Source organism: Frieseomelitta varia, unplaced genomic scaffold (assembly GCF_011392965.1).
Source record: "Frieseomelitta varia isolate USP_RPSP 00005682 unplaced genomic scaffold, Fvar_1.2 scaffold_522, whole genome shotgun sequence".
In the NCBI taxonomy this organism is placed as follows: domain Eukaryota; kingdom Metazoa; phylum Arthropoda; class Insecta; order Hymenoptera; family Apidae; genus Frieseomelitta; species Frieseomelitta varia.
In genome coordinates this window covers 428,984-447,836 of record NW_025110282.1, presented here as the reverse complement: position 1 = coordinate 447,836, position 18,853 = coordinate 428,984, and the positions used below count along the sequence as shown (strand labels likewise).

General features: G+C 37.9%; 2 protein-coding genes across 2 annotated transcripts in view; one reads left to right on the top strand and one right to left on the bottom strand.

Moving 5' to 3' along the window:
- Positions 1-18,853, top strand: part of LOC122533363 (semaphorin-1A-like) — a 372,885-nt gene that overhangs the window by 8,677 nt on the left and 345,355 nt on the right. The window lies entirely within an intron of this gene.
- Positions 7,422-7,958, bottom strand: LOC122533364 (leucine-rich repeat-containing protein 59-like). The gene has a single exon (XM_043662999.1). The coding sequence runs from the start codon at positions 7,806-7,808 to the stop codon at positions 7,422-7,424; it is 387 nt and encodes a 128-aa protein (XP_043518934.1). The 5' UTR covers positions 7,809-7,958.

Genomic DNA, 18,853 nt, shown 5'->3' with positions numbered 1-18,853 from the left:
GACTTCCAGCCGCGCGTAATTATGTAACGCGTGCGTTATATTGTAATAACGTCAGCAATACGGAATCTATATGTGTCCTACACGTACTCAACCTCTGTGTGTGTGTGTGTGTGTGTATAGTCGCGTGAAGTTTCGGCTGGCATTGATTTACGGAAGATTCCGGTTTTCGAATGCGTGCCACGTTCTCGTGGGCGTAGCCATCGGCCGATCGAGACGTCGAGATTAGGATTACCGTGCGAGCTGCGGTAACGAGCGAGTTCTCGCGCCGGATAATTAAGGGAGAGATACCGGGGGGTAAAAGTAGCGCAACGTACGGATAAGGTTTCCTATACAAGATTCGGTTAGGCACTCGATACTTCGGGGGCACGACAACGTACTTGCGATCGACGTTACGAGAGAAGCGTATACGTCGATCGCGAATGTGATCGGCGTGCTATTTCAATATTTAATCCCGCGAGACTTGGGATCGCGTCGATGCAGGATCACCGGATAACTCGCGCCCGTTACACGATCTTCTCTTTTCTTCTTAATCGCAGAAAATGCGATACTCCGCCGGGAAAACGTGATACAGCGATTACGGTTACGAGTGATAGCGTACGACGAAGACTGTAATCGTCTTTCTCCAAGTATCGATATTTTTTCGTAAACGTGGCACGATTAACGTTCGAGCGTGCGGTTGTTAAGCGGGTATTAAGAATCAACTTCCTATGAGTCACTTAAAATAGAACATTCATCCACACAAGAGTCCACATTTCTAGAAGAAATGATTGCAATATATGCTCTTGAATAGAAAAAAAAAAAAAAAAAGAAAGAAGAATCAATCTCTTATGAGTCTATTGAGCTCTTATGAGCTTTTGAACGAACACTATCTTATTTTATTATTTTATTACGTGGGACGTTCAGAGAATTAGTATTCGAACTTTGCCATTTTCGATCTAGTGATATTTTGATTGAATAAATATCATTGGATCAAATATATATAGGAGAAGTCTCAATTTTCAAAGTTTTTCTAGAACTTTCTTCTCGTTTACCAAGAATAACAGTAAGGTCGAAATATACAAAAGTTAAAGAGTCAGGTTTAACAGGTTTTTTGAAGAAGGGAGAATCAGACTCGACTTTCACATACGTTTATCGTGCGTAATTGATCACCGGATTCGTTTTACGAGTGTCACGCGTCCAGACTTTCGCAAACCCGTACCTCCCCGCTCCCCCCTTCACACATACCTTTTACGTAATTCGTTGCTCGATTCGATTCGATTCATTTTCCGCATGATTTCGGCCACACATTACGTATCCGCGGCTATGCATGAACTGCCGCGCCGCGCCACGCCGGTCGAATGTTCAACTTTTCCTCCAACCACCTTGCAACCACCTACATCCGTGCTCCCTTTCTCTCTTTCTCTCTTTCGTCGGTTCGCATTCCAACAGGTGCGAAACGCGTCACCGCGCGCTCTTGCAGAGTAGAGCAAGAGAGAGAGAGAGAGAGAGAGAGAGAGATGGGACAAGCTTTTATCACGTAGAAGTACAGACGCATAGATTGCACGTGATGCCAGAGGGACCAAGACCGAGTCTTCCAAGTGTCTGAACAAATCCCTTCCTTTGTATTCGCCGGCATGGAAAATTCCTGGCTAGTTGCTAATCCGACGAATCGTTGCTTCTGGACGAACAATCTTGCCAGTAACTTGCGGCCAGGACCTAGTTATGCAAGCGCACGCGCCTACCTTTGCTTTTGTCACGCTCTTCGCCAACGTATCGGGAGAAGCAAGTGCAGGTGGTGCTGCAACGTTTGTTTCCTTGGTTCTTAGCTGCTGGCCATTGAATCAGGGCTACGTTTGATTTCGAAATTTTGTGGCAATGTTTTGGCAAAATTGATCGGCCCGAAAGCAATCGAGAATATTTCTGAGGAAAGGGACCATAAGGGAAATTTCGAACTATGTGAAAAGCAGTCCTTTTCACCTTGATTCAAAAATTACTCCGCTTAATGCGCTGTCAGATTTTTCTTGGTATTCTTGTTTATTGTTTGTGAACGTAACCGAATAGGAGAGCAGGAGAACTCTTAATAAGTTGCAAACGGTCCGTGTTGCGTATTATTGTAATACCGTGCAGCATAGTAACGTGATTGCGTTTCGTTCATCCACTTAAATGATTGCATTACTCGTCAGGATGTTTAATACTTTAAAAGCTTCTTACCATCCTAAATGCACACGGTTCTTCCTTTCTCCTTAATGCTTATTGTTTCTTCGCGTAATTTGGAATTACATTTCTCACAGTGACGACAATGTACAGAGCATCAGAGAAATTTAGTTTGTTAAGAATTAAAAAAGAAAAATATTCTTAAATATTGAAATATAAGTGAACAATTTTCTTAATCTCCATTTGGAGACATCACAGTTCAACATCTAACAATAGGAAATGATTATCGTCCGAAAATTTTCATTAACCGAACACTTTTAATTACTACTCTACTATTAGATCGATTATGTATTACTACACTTTTAATTACTATCTCTATATGCAATTGTCATGTAATTGTCCCTATGCACTTCGCCTCTGTTTAATTAATTATTAATTAGGGGTTTTTTAAAGCGATTTTTCAAAGATTCAAACGACACCACGTTACTACAGCGCGATACGTCACATTGACAAAATTCCCCCACTACGTGTGTATTCTCACGAGACATCGCTTCGTAATATACCCGATTAGAACATCGAGTACGTAAATTAACGTAATCTCGGACGGTCGACGTCGGCCGTTGACGCGATGAAATACACGCGAATCGTCCTTTAACTGCTAACTCATCCCTGAACTTTGCTCGCGCGCTGCGAATATACTCGGCCTGCGTATATACATATATATATTATATATACAGGCGCACGCCTGTATAACTCAAATTGAGCACTGAGTTTACAGAAGCATCCTCCGCAACGTTCAACAAATTTCAGGTGCATTAAGCTAATTTCATAATTCGAAGCGTTAACCTGCCAACAGTTCACCGAGCGAATACGTACCTACATACGTGCAACCAGTTGGCGAGGTGCGCGATAGGATGCTGTGGCGGGATTTTGTAACGCAGTGTGTGCCCCTCGGTATCCGACGCTATCTTGGCGTTTTAATCTTCTTTACACCTTACACGATGTAATATCGCGTACGAGATTCTTCAGTTGGCTGGTGAATGGTATCACCAGCGGTGCATTTGCACGTGTGCATCGGGTTTGCACGATACCCGAAGACAAGACGCGCGCGCCGCTCATTTTCAAGATACGGACGCTGATGGCTGGACTCATTGTTGGTAATTTATGTCGGAGACTGTACACGGGCGAACGGTTAGCCTTGAGGTTTACTATGGCTGGGACCGGCTGATGCCTTCCACCGTCTCCTCGTCGTCCTCGTCGTCCGCTCGCTCGCTCGTTCGTTCGTTCGTTCGCGTAGCACGACATTGGCTGCGGGCATTTCATCGTGTATCCATACGTTCCGTTTAATCTTCGACGTACGTTGCTCGTATTATGAAATTTTTCACATTTCTTGCGCGAACTTATATATGAAAAATTTTTTCTCCCCTGCCTGCGCAGAGACTTGAAAATATAGAACAAAGTTCTCTAGTTTTGCAGTCTATAGTTTCTTGCGTTTCATCCATCTTTGCGACTCTCTTGTGACTCGATATTTGTCCATTTGAGTTGGATGGTTCGTTTCTATTGACCCTCTCGCGATTAATCTCTTTCGAAATTTTCAAACGTTCTCGTTCTCCGAAATTAACGTTACTGTACATAATTATTATATTACCGTGTAGATACTCATATTCGTAGGACGTGTTGAGTAATTTTTGGAGTAATTCGAATTTCTATACGTATTTTAAGAAAATATATTAAACTGGAGCAGGTTTATAATGTTGTAAATACTCCAATTTCATGAAAATCTAGACTCTAAATGGGAGGTATAACGAGAGAAAGAATATGAATCCTTCTCGGGACAAAGTAATGTAGATTGATGGGAAAGATTTATAAATGGGTCATTGATTAGTTAAGTTAAAATTAGAATCCTAATCAGTTGTTTACAATCTTTTCACTTCTCTTTCTCTCATTTTCCGACAAGCAAAAACAAAAAAGAAGAAAATACGATCTATCAGCAGAAATAGCACGAATTTAATTTCTACAGTTACACGTTCTGAACGTTTCAATTACTCGCATTCGAGTCAGAGAATCGAATCTGGTCGGGCAGCTGCCATTTCCGAAGTAAAATTAGAAAGAGTAACAATCGGCCCTGTAGGAAGAATTACGACTTTCCATGTTTTTCATCGCGCGTATTCTACTTGCACCTTGGAGCCAATTTCATTCTACCAGCAGAAGTTAAGCAAACGACCATATTTCTTTTCTGCTTATATTTATCGTCGTCGAACAAACACACGTATGTTAACGAGTATCCTTTGTTTTACGATGTACGCTTGCAAATACCCTGTACCATCACTTTGAACGTCTCGAGCCCTCGAGAGTATGGATGTTCAGATCAGACACGTTGTTCAGCTACGACATAAGATAGGTATTGATCCACGGCGGATATGCAATGTGTGCATATACACACGCGCCGACACTCGTGTATTTTTCTTGAGTCTTCCTCAAGTAGCATTTAACTTTAAAGGAGGAAGATCCATTGTAAGGTAAAGATGGAATTTGCGAACGCGGTGAAAGGTTCGGAAATAGCTGACTCTTTAATCGGTCGGCTATTGTGAGTCACACGGTATCTCAGTGATTTCGCATTGTACACAACTAACCTCGTCTTTTGACTCCGTCAGTCCTACTTTTTCATTTCTGACCGAATGACATAGGTGAACCAAGTTGGTGTCGACTTTTTTTTCTTTCGCTCCTTTTTGTTTTTATATTTAAGTCCTTCAGATCCTTCAGTCCTACATTTTAATTTTCGATTAAACTGGCTGGAACGAGTGTCAGCCAAATTGAGGTCAACCTGTTTTTTGTCTGTTGCTTTTTGTTTCCTTTCTGGATACGTATCGTTTCATTTTCTCTCACAAAGTGCACGTGCAATTCAAAAGCGCATGGTTGATGATTTAGACTTTTTAATATTTCTCGTAATATTCAGTATTGGCAGTTGTTGCATCATATGCAATTATGGGATTTAGTGTCTTTGTATTTAAAATAATTTTTGGCAGAGGTTGCATAGAGATTTGATAAATACTGAATATTACAAGTAAAAAAGAGCAGCGGTACATAACCCATTGGGACTGAGACGTATCCACATAACAAATCAAGTAACTTTTGCAATGTTGAAATCTCCATTCGAGGAGACTTCTTTTAATTTGGAAATAAAATCGGAGAAAGCCAATAGAAAGTGTCTTTTTAATTTATCGAATTGTTTGATAAAACTTCGTTGTTAATTCGATTTTACACGTAGCTTCTTATCGGCGCAACTATTATTGTATATTTTTATTAATTACTCGCATAGATAACATCGTTTATGAACGAGAAGGCACTCTGCTTTATGCGAAAATACATTAGCGACAAATAATATTGCGCTGAGTCAAAGGAATGATTAAATGCAGGATGTTTATGTTGGAAATAATTCACGTAAAATGGTCTGGCGATGTCTCTGTATTAAAGCACTAAGCGTTTATTTGAACGTATAAATTGCAGCAGCCGCTTTTGTTCAAGGTGTTTTCTTATCATGTTGTGTGACATTAATTGTAAGAACGTTATGAAATTCAAGCTGAATTTTCGTTTGTACACGCGTCGTCCAAATCGCTAATGACTATTTCATGTGCTTTCTCTAAATTGTTAATTACTAATTACGTACGAGACTGCGAATATTCATGCTGCTATAATAACTGTCGTGCTCAATTAGTGTATTAATCTATTCAGGATCAAGCAATTATTTAACATAGTGTCAGAAATATTTCAATTTTTTTGAATTTTAGAATTTAAATGGAAGGAAATATTGAAGTGAATCGCCTTTTTTGTAATCAAACTGTTATCAAAAAAACAAAGCTTAATGAATATTATAAAAAGATTAAAATGAAGTGAATATTAATATTATAAACGAATAATACTATAACGCGATTTTATTACATTTTTATTGTAGCAAAAATTAAATATTTCGTACCATAGCCAAAACGTATAAATTGCGCGCGGTAATCAATGTGATCAATGGGGTATCAAAATTATTAGTACATTGCTGATTTTTTATGCATTTTTATGAATTTATGAGACATTTGAAAGTTTAAAAATATGAAGAACAAAAGTAACATATTTATTCTAATATTTAATGAAAATGAAATTTTCTATTTAGATTTGATTTGTCTAGTTAAATTTACATAAAAATCCGCAGTCTAATTATCAGAATTTTTCATCGAAAGACGATTCAATTTCATTTCAACTTTTTCACCAAAAGGGACTGATACTTTATTCACGTTTATTAATTTCATCGATCAACTTTATCGAAATCGCGGTTAGAAATATTTCTCCATCTTCGGACTTTCTCTGTCATACTAATTCGGAGATAATTAATTTTTCTTTGACTGTTGGTTAGAATAGTATTTGTATTATCTTTTGAATTATTACATCATCGTCGTATCACCGTTATTACATCATGCGAGAGAAAACGTAGATGTGGTTTATGTAGCACGTCTTTAAACCCATAATAAAATTTGTCTGATTAGCGAACATCAACGATATAATATCGTGTATAAATTATAAATTGATTCCAAAGGAAATTCAATCACCACCAACAGGTTTTCTCGCTCGAACTGCAAGCTACTTGTACATACATACATGTGAAAGGAATTTCCCTCATAGGTAACATAAAATAATTGATTGTGCATATTTATTATAAATTACCAGAAGGATGTAAATATTACGTTAATAATACCATAATATTCACCAAACGAGAGTTTCCGTCTAATCGGCATTTTTCTTAATCATTTCGTCCAACTGTTTCGAGAATACGAGACTGCAAGTCGTTCGAATTGTTTGCGAGTAATCATTCGCATCGTCGTTGCAACAATTCCGAATTTCGTTGCTGCTTATCGTCGAACGCAACGCGCCGTTGATGCTATTAGTTCCCGTAGACAACCCCATTCCGACATCATTACGAAAGATGCTAAACATTATCTTCAACGATGTGTCTGTCGTTATTCATTCATGGTTCCGAGCGAATGCATTGGTTCCGTGTTAGACAATGTGCGTGTTCTGCGGGATAGATACATATACATACATAGATGCATGTATAATTTAAATGGAGAGCAGAACGTGGCAGTGGTTTTAAGAAAATATACAGGGTGTCTTCAACCTTTTCGTTACTGATTTATATCCTTTATGTTTTAGGGAATTCGTTGGCATTGGAATGAACCTGTCAATACTATAGACAAGTTACAACTCGTCATTTGCGTTTCTCATTTTCTAGTGCATCTTGTCAGTTGTCAGTTACTACAAGGGCCAGCAATGCTAGCCACAGCAGGAGTTAAGGGATTTTCCTTTAAATCTAACCATCTCAAATTCTTCAATTCGCCCAAACTAAGTGGCAATCTACTTATCTGATTTGCATAAAGATCCAAATGTTTCAACTGTATCAGTTCCCCGAAGTTCTCAGGGATTTCCTTCAACATGTTCCTACTAAGATCTAATACGATTATTTGCTTCAGGTTGACGAAAGTATTAGGCAAAGAAGTTAAGAAGTTGTTTGATAAATCCAAATCTGTTGCTTTCTTAATAGTTGCGATTTCTCGAACAGGCACTTCTTTCAGGTCGCATAGGCTGAGGTCTAGTTTCTTGTCTTTCAGTCTGTTTTTAACTTTCTTCAGATTCATTTCGACAACGGGAAAACGTTAACCGGAGAAATGGAATTGTGAAATATAGAACTCGTGGCTTTTTGTGGCGTCACCTTCTAACCGAGAACATATTGTAAAGTTGTAAAGTCCAAAAGAGGTTATGCTGGTAACGGTAACGTTTAACTTCTCGATACGTATTGAATATAAGATTGGAATTAAATTGTCTTTGTCGTTTATTAATTTCACAATTATAGAAGATTTTGGTCAAGAATAGACCCAGTTATAAGATTGAAACATCTCAGAATAATGCCTAAATCACAAATGTCCTAAAATTCACCATCACGCAAAGAGTTTCTTTCCCATTTTAGTTGAAATTTCAATTATATTTAATGATCCATCCACTCGAATGTCTTTGCTGCTGATGAGTCATTATTATTCCACAGAGAATCACAGATCGCACGATTAATAATAATTAACGAATGAAACGACTCAGAAAAATTAGTCACTAAATTAACTATTCTCGAGATATTAATTCAGAGTTAACTTTGTTGGTCATTCTGTACAATAAAACAAGAGAATAATTTAGCGCGAGAGAATAAATCGAGTCAAATCCTAATTCGAATGGGAAGACGCGAGCTGAACTGACATAAAATCCGGAGATGATTTAACGCCAAACGAGCTCGGAACTCGGCATTCTTCGCGGATCACGCGATCCATTACAGAGACGTTTCACTCGAGCGCGTGTTGATGTCGATGGGCGAATTCGAAATTGTTTTTCTCCATTGTATCCGTCTCGTTATAAATTCAGGCGGCGTCGATCGTGCGCCTCTCGTTTCCGATCGAGCCAATCTGAAAGACAGAGGAAGGAAGAAAAAAGAAAATATTAATGGTCGTCGCGAGGTTGACGCGAAACTCGATGAGCAGGCGATATCGAGTGCTCAAGGATCTCGAAAAGAAAAATCTCAACGTGATGGCAATGAGGCGTCATCGTGACGTTGAGAGAGAGAGAGAGAGAGAAAGGCTCTATATTCGATCATGATTCGTTCTTTCGATGATTTATAAGATTAACTTGAGAAACAATTAAGAAAAATGTGTAAAGATACAATGTTTCTTGAACGTAATTATGACATTAAACTAAAAACGATGTAGTAACGAAAGAAATTATATCTTTCAGTTAAGGATACTTAATTATTAAAACTCGATACACAATAGAAACCAATGTGCCACATTCCACGCATTGTGAAAGTAGATTCTTTCGTAACCTAGTGGAAAGTACAGTAAAAATCACTCGGTTCCTATATGATAAAATAAAAATGAAAGTTACACAAATACGCAGATAAAAAATATGGGTTGCACGTGACACCCAATTTATTTGTTTGTCAGTTTGTTTTTGAAATTTATTTTTCTTTTTTCTATTGTTTTTACTAGAATCTATTTAAAACAAAAACCAAACAATTTCGAAGATCCAACATGAGAACTTCCAAGTGCTCCATTTTCAGGGATGATGACACGATAATTGTCAAGTAGCCTCCTACAACGAGGCGAAGTTTTCATTATTTAATAATATACAATTAACTTTTACAAACTCCATTTCATTCAGCGGTATTTATGCAAAGTTTGAAAATTCAAATTCTCCTTTATATTTCAAAATTGACGTTCTCGAAAACGTGATGAAGGGAAACATCGATAGAGTCAATCAGTTGATTCCGATAGAGTCAAATTGTATTGTGATTCTGTCGAAAATGTAACCGAATATCAAATGATGAAAAAAAAAAAAAAAGAAAAAAGTGTAATCGATCGTCGCTAATAAACCAACACTCTTGATACGTGCTACGTAGCTCGCAGCTGATTGTCGGTAGGGAAACTCCGTTTAGGGTGAATAGTTGTACGTCCACCTGTATGCGAAAGTTCAGCCCAAACTCGGGGAAGTTTCTGCGAACGCAGAAGGCTAGTGTGTTGAGGTTATTACCTAGGCACCTACTTTAACGCGTTTACGCTTGCAGGCAGGTTCACGGGGTGGTGATGGATGTGGCGCATTGGCTTCTATCGCGCAACCCTAAACGCGTTACAGAAATTTCCGACGTCGACGGCGTTTGATGGAATTTGAAGTCGTGCTGTTATTTGTAGTCTGTTAGATTCGTTTTCTTGTTTAACTTTACCCTGTTGTGTCAGCTAGGGGCCCTGTGCGTTGTTAGTTTCATCCGCGCTATCATTGCTTGTCATCTGCTTCGTGTTTGCTTTCGCTGTTTGAAATTAAACTGAGAATTCAACGTCCAAATCATCGGGACCTACAGCAACTATTGTAAGTAAAGATTGGGGATCTTTATGCAAGTGTGAAATTTAATACGTAGCACGAACAGTCATCAATGAGTGTTAAAGATAATAGTCCAACTCAATATTGAGATTTATTGATTCAATAGATTGTCGTTGTTCGAATGTCCTCGAAATATATAGTACTGTTAAATATTTTATAATTTTTGTATATACATATATCCTCGATTTTGTTCTCAAACTCGACGCGAAATTTATTTTTAATATCAATGAAATTTTCAAATATTCTATCTAACGCACAATTTAATAAACTGAATTTCTCGTAGACAGTTCTATATCTTTGTACACATCCAATTTTGAGAAACAATCAATTTTGCCCAGGCATTGTTTGTCGAAAAATTTAAATCGTCAGTTTTAGTTAATTTATTCTTCACGTTGAATTAAAGTTTCTGCCTTTTTTAAGCTTTATCCGGTTTTTTGCACGTTTGTGCAATTTTTTTCTCCCTCCCTTTCTCTCGTGGTTTTTTTTCAGCTCGTTAATATAAGATTTTACTTTCTACGTGTTTTTCTACAACGCGTTTTGATATTGTTTCGCCGGGTGTTGTAATAAAGTTATATTGTTATGGCGCTTGTTTCATTTCGAGGTTTGCGTGAAAACGTTTTCCCGGAAATATTGAAATTCTACTACAAACCTGACACGCGTGATGTACATATGTGTTCTTCGTGAGTTCACGTACACGTGCCGTTCAATCCAGAAAAGTGTTGGCAATCGTGCTTGTAATAAAGATAGATCGATTGACGTTGCTTATCTATATTCTTTTTGTCCGTCGTATCCTGTTGATTAGAATGCCGCGGACAGCTTCAAATTAAATTATGATTGTCGGCGTAGTAAAGCGGAAAATATTATAATTAATTTTCAATTAAATGACCACGATTAGATAGGAAAATGAGAAAACAAATAGTTAGCTTTGATAGATTGTTTCTTTGTATTTTATTAATAAAAAAAATATGACGTAGAAATTATTTGATAAATTTTTTTAATATTTCTCGGAATTCTTAATATTTCGCCTTGATATCGATAGAATTCTTCGTTCTTCATTTTTAATGATATGTCATACGAGTATTTTATTTTTTTTTATCCTTTTAATAAACGTCAATAAATCGACAGGGTTTTATGGTATCTAATATTTATAAATTCCATCTATTTTAATGATTGATGTAGTTGTTTCAGTTATTTCATAAAGTTTTAAAATATCAAATGTCACGTTTATTTAACGTTTTATTCGATACGGCAATTTGCGTACACAAGATGGAAACGAGCGAATATCCATCGAGTTCTAAAGTTTCGTTACAACAATTTTAGCCCGAGATTGTGAAATTTAATTACAAATACAGTGGTGAACAAAAGAAAATTTTTAAAAATTGTTATTTATCCGTGTTTGTATAGTAAAAATTAGTGATCTTGGTATTAGACACTATTTCGTCAATATTTTAGGGTTCAGAATTCAATAAGTACACTTTCGTTGATAAAACCTGCAATGAATGGAGTTTAGTTATAATATTAAATTCGTTTATCAATCGAAGATTTTGACGATAAATGTTTGCATTGTGCAAGTCGTTTTTAACGAGAAATAACTTACATTAACTAGTTTCCGAGCTAAAGGTTCCCGTTTTTCCATGTATTTGTTTACAATTGTTGATATTATCACCTATTTTATGATCCATATTATCATCTTATAATGTTATCTGTTACCATATATATCATCTATTTAATGAAGATACTGTTCGAAAGGTAATTGATAATTTGCAGCATCGCAAACATTACATCGAACATTGATCACTCTGATAGTTGACACTGTTCTGATGATGTTTGGCGTACTGCAGCTACGATTTGCTCTCTCGAGTGGGATTGGAACTGAATAAATTTACTGACTAACTAAGAAAATGAAAAATTTTTCGCTTCTTCTTTTTTTTTTTTTTGCGAAAAAGGAGAACGAGCAAATCTTTAAGGGACATTTCTCCTTAGTTTGTCACTTTTGATATTTAAATCTGAGACCCTTGTATATCCTATACACTATAACACTATAAATTTTTTGCTGAAACCGAGCGTAAGGTTGAAATACAAAAATCTGAGAACGCTGGCACAGTCGTACTTTCTTCTTGTCGCCACTGTATATGTGTGTCGTTGGAAATTGAAGAGAAACAGGATAGACGACATAAAACTGCAGGAATGCGCAACAACGTAAAAGTAATCCGTGAAATCGTCGAGGTTTGCCTTAAAAGTTAGGGGCCCGATTACGACGCCGGTGCACGATCACCGATGGAAGGATTAGGCGAGAGACCTCGCTAGAGGTTAAGCAACCGCGCGAGAAACGGAGGACAGAAAACTACGAGCGTGAACTCAACTCACGGTTAAGAGGAGAAGGACGATGGTATACCGTTAGACGTGCTTATGGCTGTTGCTCGGTTGTTTCCGGTCTTTTACCGCGGTTGACGGCACGGAGAAAGATAGTCTTCGCGCTTCGCTAGGAATGCCAGCTGTTCGTGTTAAATCACTCGAAGATCGAATAATCGATCTTCCTTTTCCTGCCACGGACCTATCTCTTCCTTAAGAAGAATGCTTCACTCCACTCGAAGAGGCACGTTCGAGCGCACTGTTGAATTTTCAACGGTCGCATACACCGAATTATGATAATCGAGCCAGTATCATTTCGTTTGTCACAGTACGTGTACGTTAAATCCGGAAGACGCCGGTGACCGATGAAATGCCAAGATGTAAAAACACAATTTTCCAGCTAAATGATCGTCTTTTCAAAATCCAAAATGATCTCTGATGTATTAATTACATCACGAACGTCGTTTATCATTAGAACATTATATATCTTCCTAACCTGAAAATTTAACTGATTTCTGGCGAATCGAACAAATTTTTGGTTTAATTTGCTGGAAATTTCCCGGGCAGAATCACGGCCCAGTCAACGTACGAACGTATTTATTATTTTTCGTTGCAAGCAGATTCCGCAAATTTTTGCCACGGGTTTTGAACCGTATGGCTCTGTTGGTTGCTAGGAATTTTTTGCAAATGAACTGAAGTAGTTTGATAAATTATCGCGAACGCAGTGATACATTAAGCGGAATGCGAGTAGAACGGTTATTTTTATTTTATTTTCGTTAGCCGTTGATTTTATTACACGGGGTGAAGCGGATCGAATAATGTGGTGGTTCGTTTAAAACCCGTTGCATATAGATTCTTTTTCACTCTTTTTCAACGTTGCGAAACAATTCGTTAAAATGTCTTTCGCGGCGGATCGAGAAGATATCCGACAGTAGAGCGATAATGAAGAAACGATGTCGAATATAATATGTATGTTGATTTCACTCTTAATTGGTTATCTGAGAACCACAATATTTTTTATCTATAGTAAGTTACCCTGTAATAGATTAGCTTACAATAAATGAATACGATAACTCGCTCGTTATTGAATCTTTTTTGCCAACATTTAATTGATTGCAAAAAAAACTACGTGTGTGTGTGTTAAACAAATTACATTGATATTTCTAGTATTTATAACAAACGATATATTAAAAGAGCGATTAATTCAACAGCACGTCATAAACAAATATGGATAAGATAATAATCTTTCGTGGTACTTGAATTAGTAATACGAGTCTTTCAACCCCCTCTAACCCGAATTATTTTAGGTATAATAAAATTAGCATCAACCTCCAGAAGATAAAAAGTAACGCCGAATTTCCCATGGTTAGAAACTTTGTTTTGAGAAAGAGCTTTGAGGTATTAAAAATTGACAATTTCCTTGGTTATAAATGAGACGATGAAAGTGAAGTTATTCCCAAAAAATATCAGTATGTGATACTTTAAACCTACACAGGGTTAGATAAATTCGAATATACTTCGTTCCCTTCTGCCTTCGGTTCCGCATTCGATTTGAAATAATCGATCGGAAGCAACTCGAGTAGAAGATTATGATCGCGTTGCGCGATCGATCCTGTCTACGAAAAAAAAAAAAAAAAAAAAAAAGCCGTGTATCGAGACGAGCGTTTTAAAGCAAAGTTTCAAAGCAGTTCGTAACGATCGAACGGGAACACTGTTCCGCCAGGAGGATAAAAATTATGGCTCTCATCGCGAGCGGCTGAAACTATCGCAGCTCTCGGCGAACCTGCACTCGTTATCATCGATTTATCGTTCAGCGTAAACTTCCCGCGTGTGAATTATACACGCGGACGGTTGGCAATCGAAATGAACCAAGTCCAGCGTGATGCCAAATTAAAATAAAATAGGATCGCGATAGGTTCGACCGAGAAAAATGTTTAATCGTTTCGTAATCGGTGTATGATCGTACATTAGATGTCTCACCTAATATTACCACGCTGATTTACACTTGCTGCTGGAAAGTCTCAGTACAAGTACTTCATACTTGCTTCGAAACTGGAAAAATTAAATGATATATTAGATACATAATAGAGTTGAATAACGTACTGCCATAATTTTTGACAAAATTGTTGAATTTTTATTATTATTAAATACGCATGCAATTTGAAAATTTTATTGTGCACGATAAATATTGAATATTAGAAATAAATAGTGTCCTGAGATATATTGTATATCGTTATTGTTATCTGCAGTTAGATAATGATATTCTGATGTTATGAATTTTTACGTAGGTGGACGTATAAAAGACTTATGAAGGGTAAAACTTTAAATCGAATCATATGTTTTCCATTGCATTGATCGATGCAATCTATAACACAGTGTTAACCTTTGTACGTCGAAGAATTATTAGTTGAATATTTTAAATTTTGTATAATGCATCGTATGAGAGACGAGGCTTTGAATATTCCTTTGCATATTTCCTTGCCTTTTGTATGATATTTCATATAAAGTCAAAGTTAAAATATCTTCTAAATTAATCATTTTCTGACACACACACGAGCTAATACTTTTTCGTACAACACACAAAGCTGCGTTGATCAATGCATTTAAAAACACATGATTCGCAAGGTTCCATTATGCGTCAAAAAAGAAAAATTGATAACATCAAAATATATGTACATCTCGAAACCGTATATTTTCCATTATAACATATCTCATTGCGAGTAACGATAATGACCTATGTAAATCAAGGTGACAATCTCATGTAAAACACTCCACATATAACATACAGCATCGTCCATTTCGAATAAAATTCGCTCCGGTAAATATCTATTTGTGCTTTACCGTTCGCAAACTGCGAACGTTCGATAAATTTTGATCGCGCCGTTCAATTCCGACGCGCGGGAAATATCGCGCGGTGAGAAGGACGTAGACGAAAGATGGTTTATCGGGTAGAAGTACACTCGAGCGAGAGGGCTGTCGTGTGGCAGCTGCCTCTCTCTTCGGAAAGTTTCACGTTTAATTCGCTTCGATCTGGACCGAACGTCGAACATCCGAAGGGCTGGATAACGGGAAAGGGAGGGGGGCGGGGGTGGAAGAAAATAAGCATATTGCCAGCGGTCAGATGCTGCGGCTAAATAATTTCAGCCCGCGGTCCACACGGCCGACCGTGTGTTGAGAGCCAGTGGGAAGAGTAGAGAAAAAATGAAAGGATAGAAGGAGGATACCTTTGAAAAAATCATGAATGGATGTAGGCTCCGCGTTTGCGGAGAGTACTTTGAACGAAGAATCTCGGTGAAGAAACCGAGGGCCCCCGAGCCCTCGATTCTCGCCAGCGATTCCGCATCGCCTCTCTGACTCTCTCGCATTTTCTTCCCTCCCCCTGTTTCTCGATCTGTCTTCGCTTTTTTCTTCCACCCGTTCGCCGTCGTTACCCTCTCCTCTCCTTCCCGTGCTACCCATTTCTCCACCTTTTTTGTTTCAATTTTTTTTCGACGGCCTCTTTCCCTCCCCCTTTCTCGCCTTTTCCCTCAACCCTTTCCTTTATTCTCCGTTGCTTCCGTTTCCTTTGTTTCTTCCTGTCTCCCGTGCGCCCTTCCTCCTGGTTTCCCCTTTCGTCTCGCCTCTTCCCTCTTCGTCGTTTTCCCCGTGCCATTCAGGTGGAAGATAGGCCAACCATATACATACACACGCCAGCTGCCAGTTGCGTTGTCCCTCTCTCTTCGCGTGTCGGCAGAAACGTTCTCTCTCTCTCTTTTTTCCCCCGGTCGCTCTTTAGCCACCCCTTGGCCGGCCCTTTCTCTTTTTCAATCTTTTCTCTTTTGCCCCTCGGTTTAACGGCTGCACGCGCGCCAGATCACGCTGCAAGAAACGCGTTGCGAGTGCCTCCCGATTGAAAGACGGATTGATTCTCGCGGGTTGCTTACGTCTTCTGGCTGGACCTCATTATATACCGCTGCGATGTTTCCCTCTTGTTCGGTGACACACGTGCGTTGAAAGAAACGCTGGTGAAACGTGGCCACGAACTCGCGAAACTAGGTTGACGAGAATTTGCTTGATTTTAGAGCAGTGTGGCGCCCGCTTAAGGGAACACGTGCACTCGAAAAATTTCTTTCTTCAACTTGCTCGGCTCTCGAGGGACTGGGGTATTCGACCGAGAAATTTAAAGTCCCGATGCTGTTGCTAATGGGCAAACATTATCGTGTATGGTGACGTGATTAAGACGTGGGAATAGAATATTATTTGGACACTACGCTCAATCGACGAACAATGCGTTGTATGTAATAACGTGGCGAAATTATGCAGTATAGTAGCTGTTAAGTTATACTGTTGTGTTTGCGGTCAACACCAATTTCAGCGAATTCTTCGTTAATTGTAGTTGGGTTATAATAACAGAGTTATTATTCTTTTATATCTTTTACATTCTTTTACATATGTATGTACGTAGTAATTATATTCATACCAAACAAATATTCGATTTTTCCTCACATTTCTTTATATATACCGACTCTTGTAATATAATAACTTTAAATTATTATTCCGTAGAAATTCATTTCAGTTGAAATTTTTAGTTCATTTCTTTCTATTTAATGGCAGGTTATCTTTCTTTCTTTTTACGATAAATTTTTGAAAGCCAGTAGATTTGTTACAAGATTACTTTGTTACATGATTATACGTAACAATAAATACTTTATAAATTTCTTAATTCAATTCTCTCGGAAACGAAAAAAATTTTGTTCTGTATTTTCGGCTTATTTATCCAATTATACCATAAAAAAAAAAAAAAAGAAAAGAAAAAAATGTACAACAGCATGGGAAAATTATTCGAGCTTCAAATTATCGAGTTACACGATCTTCTTCGAGTAGCGTGTGGTAAATAAATATTTATAGACGTCGTTACAGCCTAAGTTTGTCGCAACAAACACACGATTATGAAATGTGAAAACTTTTCAAGAAGGGACACATACCGCTCGAGTCAAGTGCGCTCTCGTGGATATAAGACGGCTATAGTACTTTATATACATACCACGTCAAAAATACTAAACTCTGTCCGCTCGCAAGAACCACATTAGCCACGGGAATAAATTCTCGTAACATATAATGTAAAAGCAGAAGGGCGGGTTTTCTCGCGTTCGATCAAAACTATTGGAAAGCTCTTATCTTCGAGCGTTACACGGACCGAGGTTGTTATTACTTTAATCCGGGGTCGTACGGAATCTATCGTACACCGATACAGAGACGTTTGTTCTTACAGATTGGCCAAGCCTTGTAACCATAACCTCTCTTGTCGAGCAACAGAGTTACAGAACGTGCGTGTGTGTATCTGCATACCACCATACGTGACATCCCAGCGCCCGATAAGGACGCTTTCGTTTCTTGGTTCTACCGCAACAAACAGATCACGTATGTGTATTCTAACGCGCCGTGGCAAACTAAGAAGCAGAAAACCAGTCTTATCGTTGGCGGGACGTTATGAATATGGATACTCGTATGTGGGTTTCGCTTTGGAGAACTAAAACAATCGTATAAATTTCAGGGAGTAAGTTATACGATGATTTATTTATCCGGTAGTACAAAGAAAATACGGTAACGAATGTTAATGTAGAAACAGCAAGCAGTGCTGTGATAATTCTTGTTCTGATATTAGGTTTCGTTAATTATTAAATAACAGTTGTGATACAGCACTTTAAAATATTTGGGCATCCACTGTTGGTCTAGACTGTATTTCTGGACAGTCGCGGCGCGTTGGAGTCGATCCTTATATACGTATAGGCCGATTCTATTTGTATCATTCTTGATCACGCGTTTTCTGACTATTAGTAAGGTAATTTTCGCAATTACTTTATGGGCCTCCTTCACATTATATTTAATGGTCCTGGCTTTGAATCAGAGAAACGCATTCCCTATAAAATAATTACTCCGAAAATCATTTCGATGTTTAACGTAATACCGATTACGTTTAAAAATTTGGAACACGCTAAAATTGAAGAAATGATCATTTCAGTAAATAAATGTTTTGCTCATTTTTCTTTTTTTTTTATATTACTTGTTTCGAAACTGGAGAAATTAAATAATAGTTTACGGAGCAAAGGATTTCCAAATTTTTAATATATCGACGGCTGTATTATAAAATTTCGACTTAACATATTAAAGTAAAGTACGATACATATTAAAAGTAAAGTGTCTTAGAACTTTCGAATGCGAGTGCTTGTCTGATCGTGGTACGACCGATCAGGGAGGTGATCCAACGTGTAAAAATAACGCGCTAGAATAACATTCTTTCAGTTGGCACTCCATTCTTAAAATAATCGACGGCGGATTATCCAACGCGAATACATCCATAAGACGTTTCACTGCCAAGAAAACTGAATTAAAATCTCAGATCGATGTAATTCTTAACTAAACACGTTCGGATTCTTTA

Excerpts from the sequence above, each read along its gene's own strand:
- LOC122533364 (XM_043662999.1), bottom strand. The coding sequence starts at position 7,808 with ATGAATCTGAAGAAAGTTAAAAACAGACTGAAAGACAAGAAACTAGAC.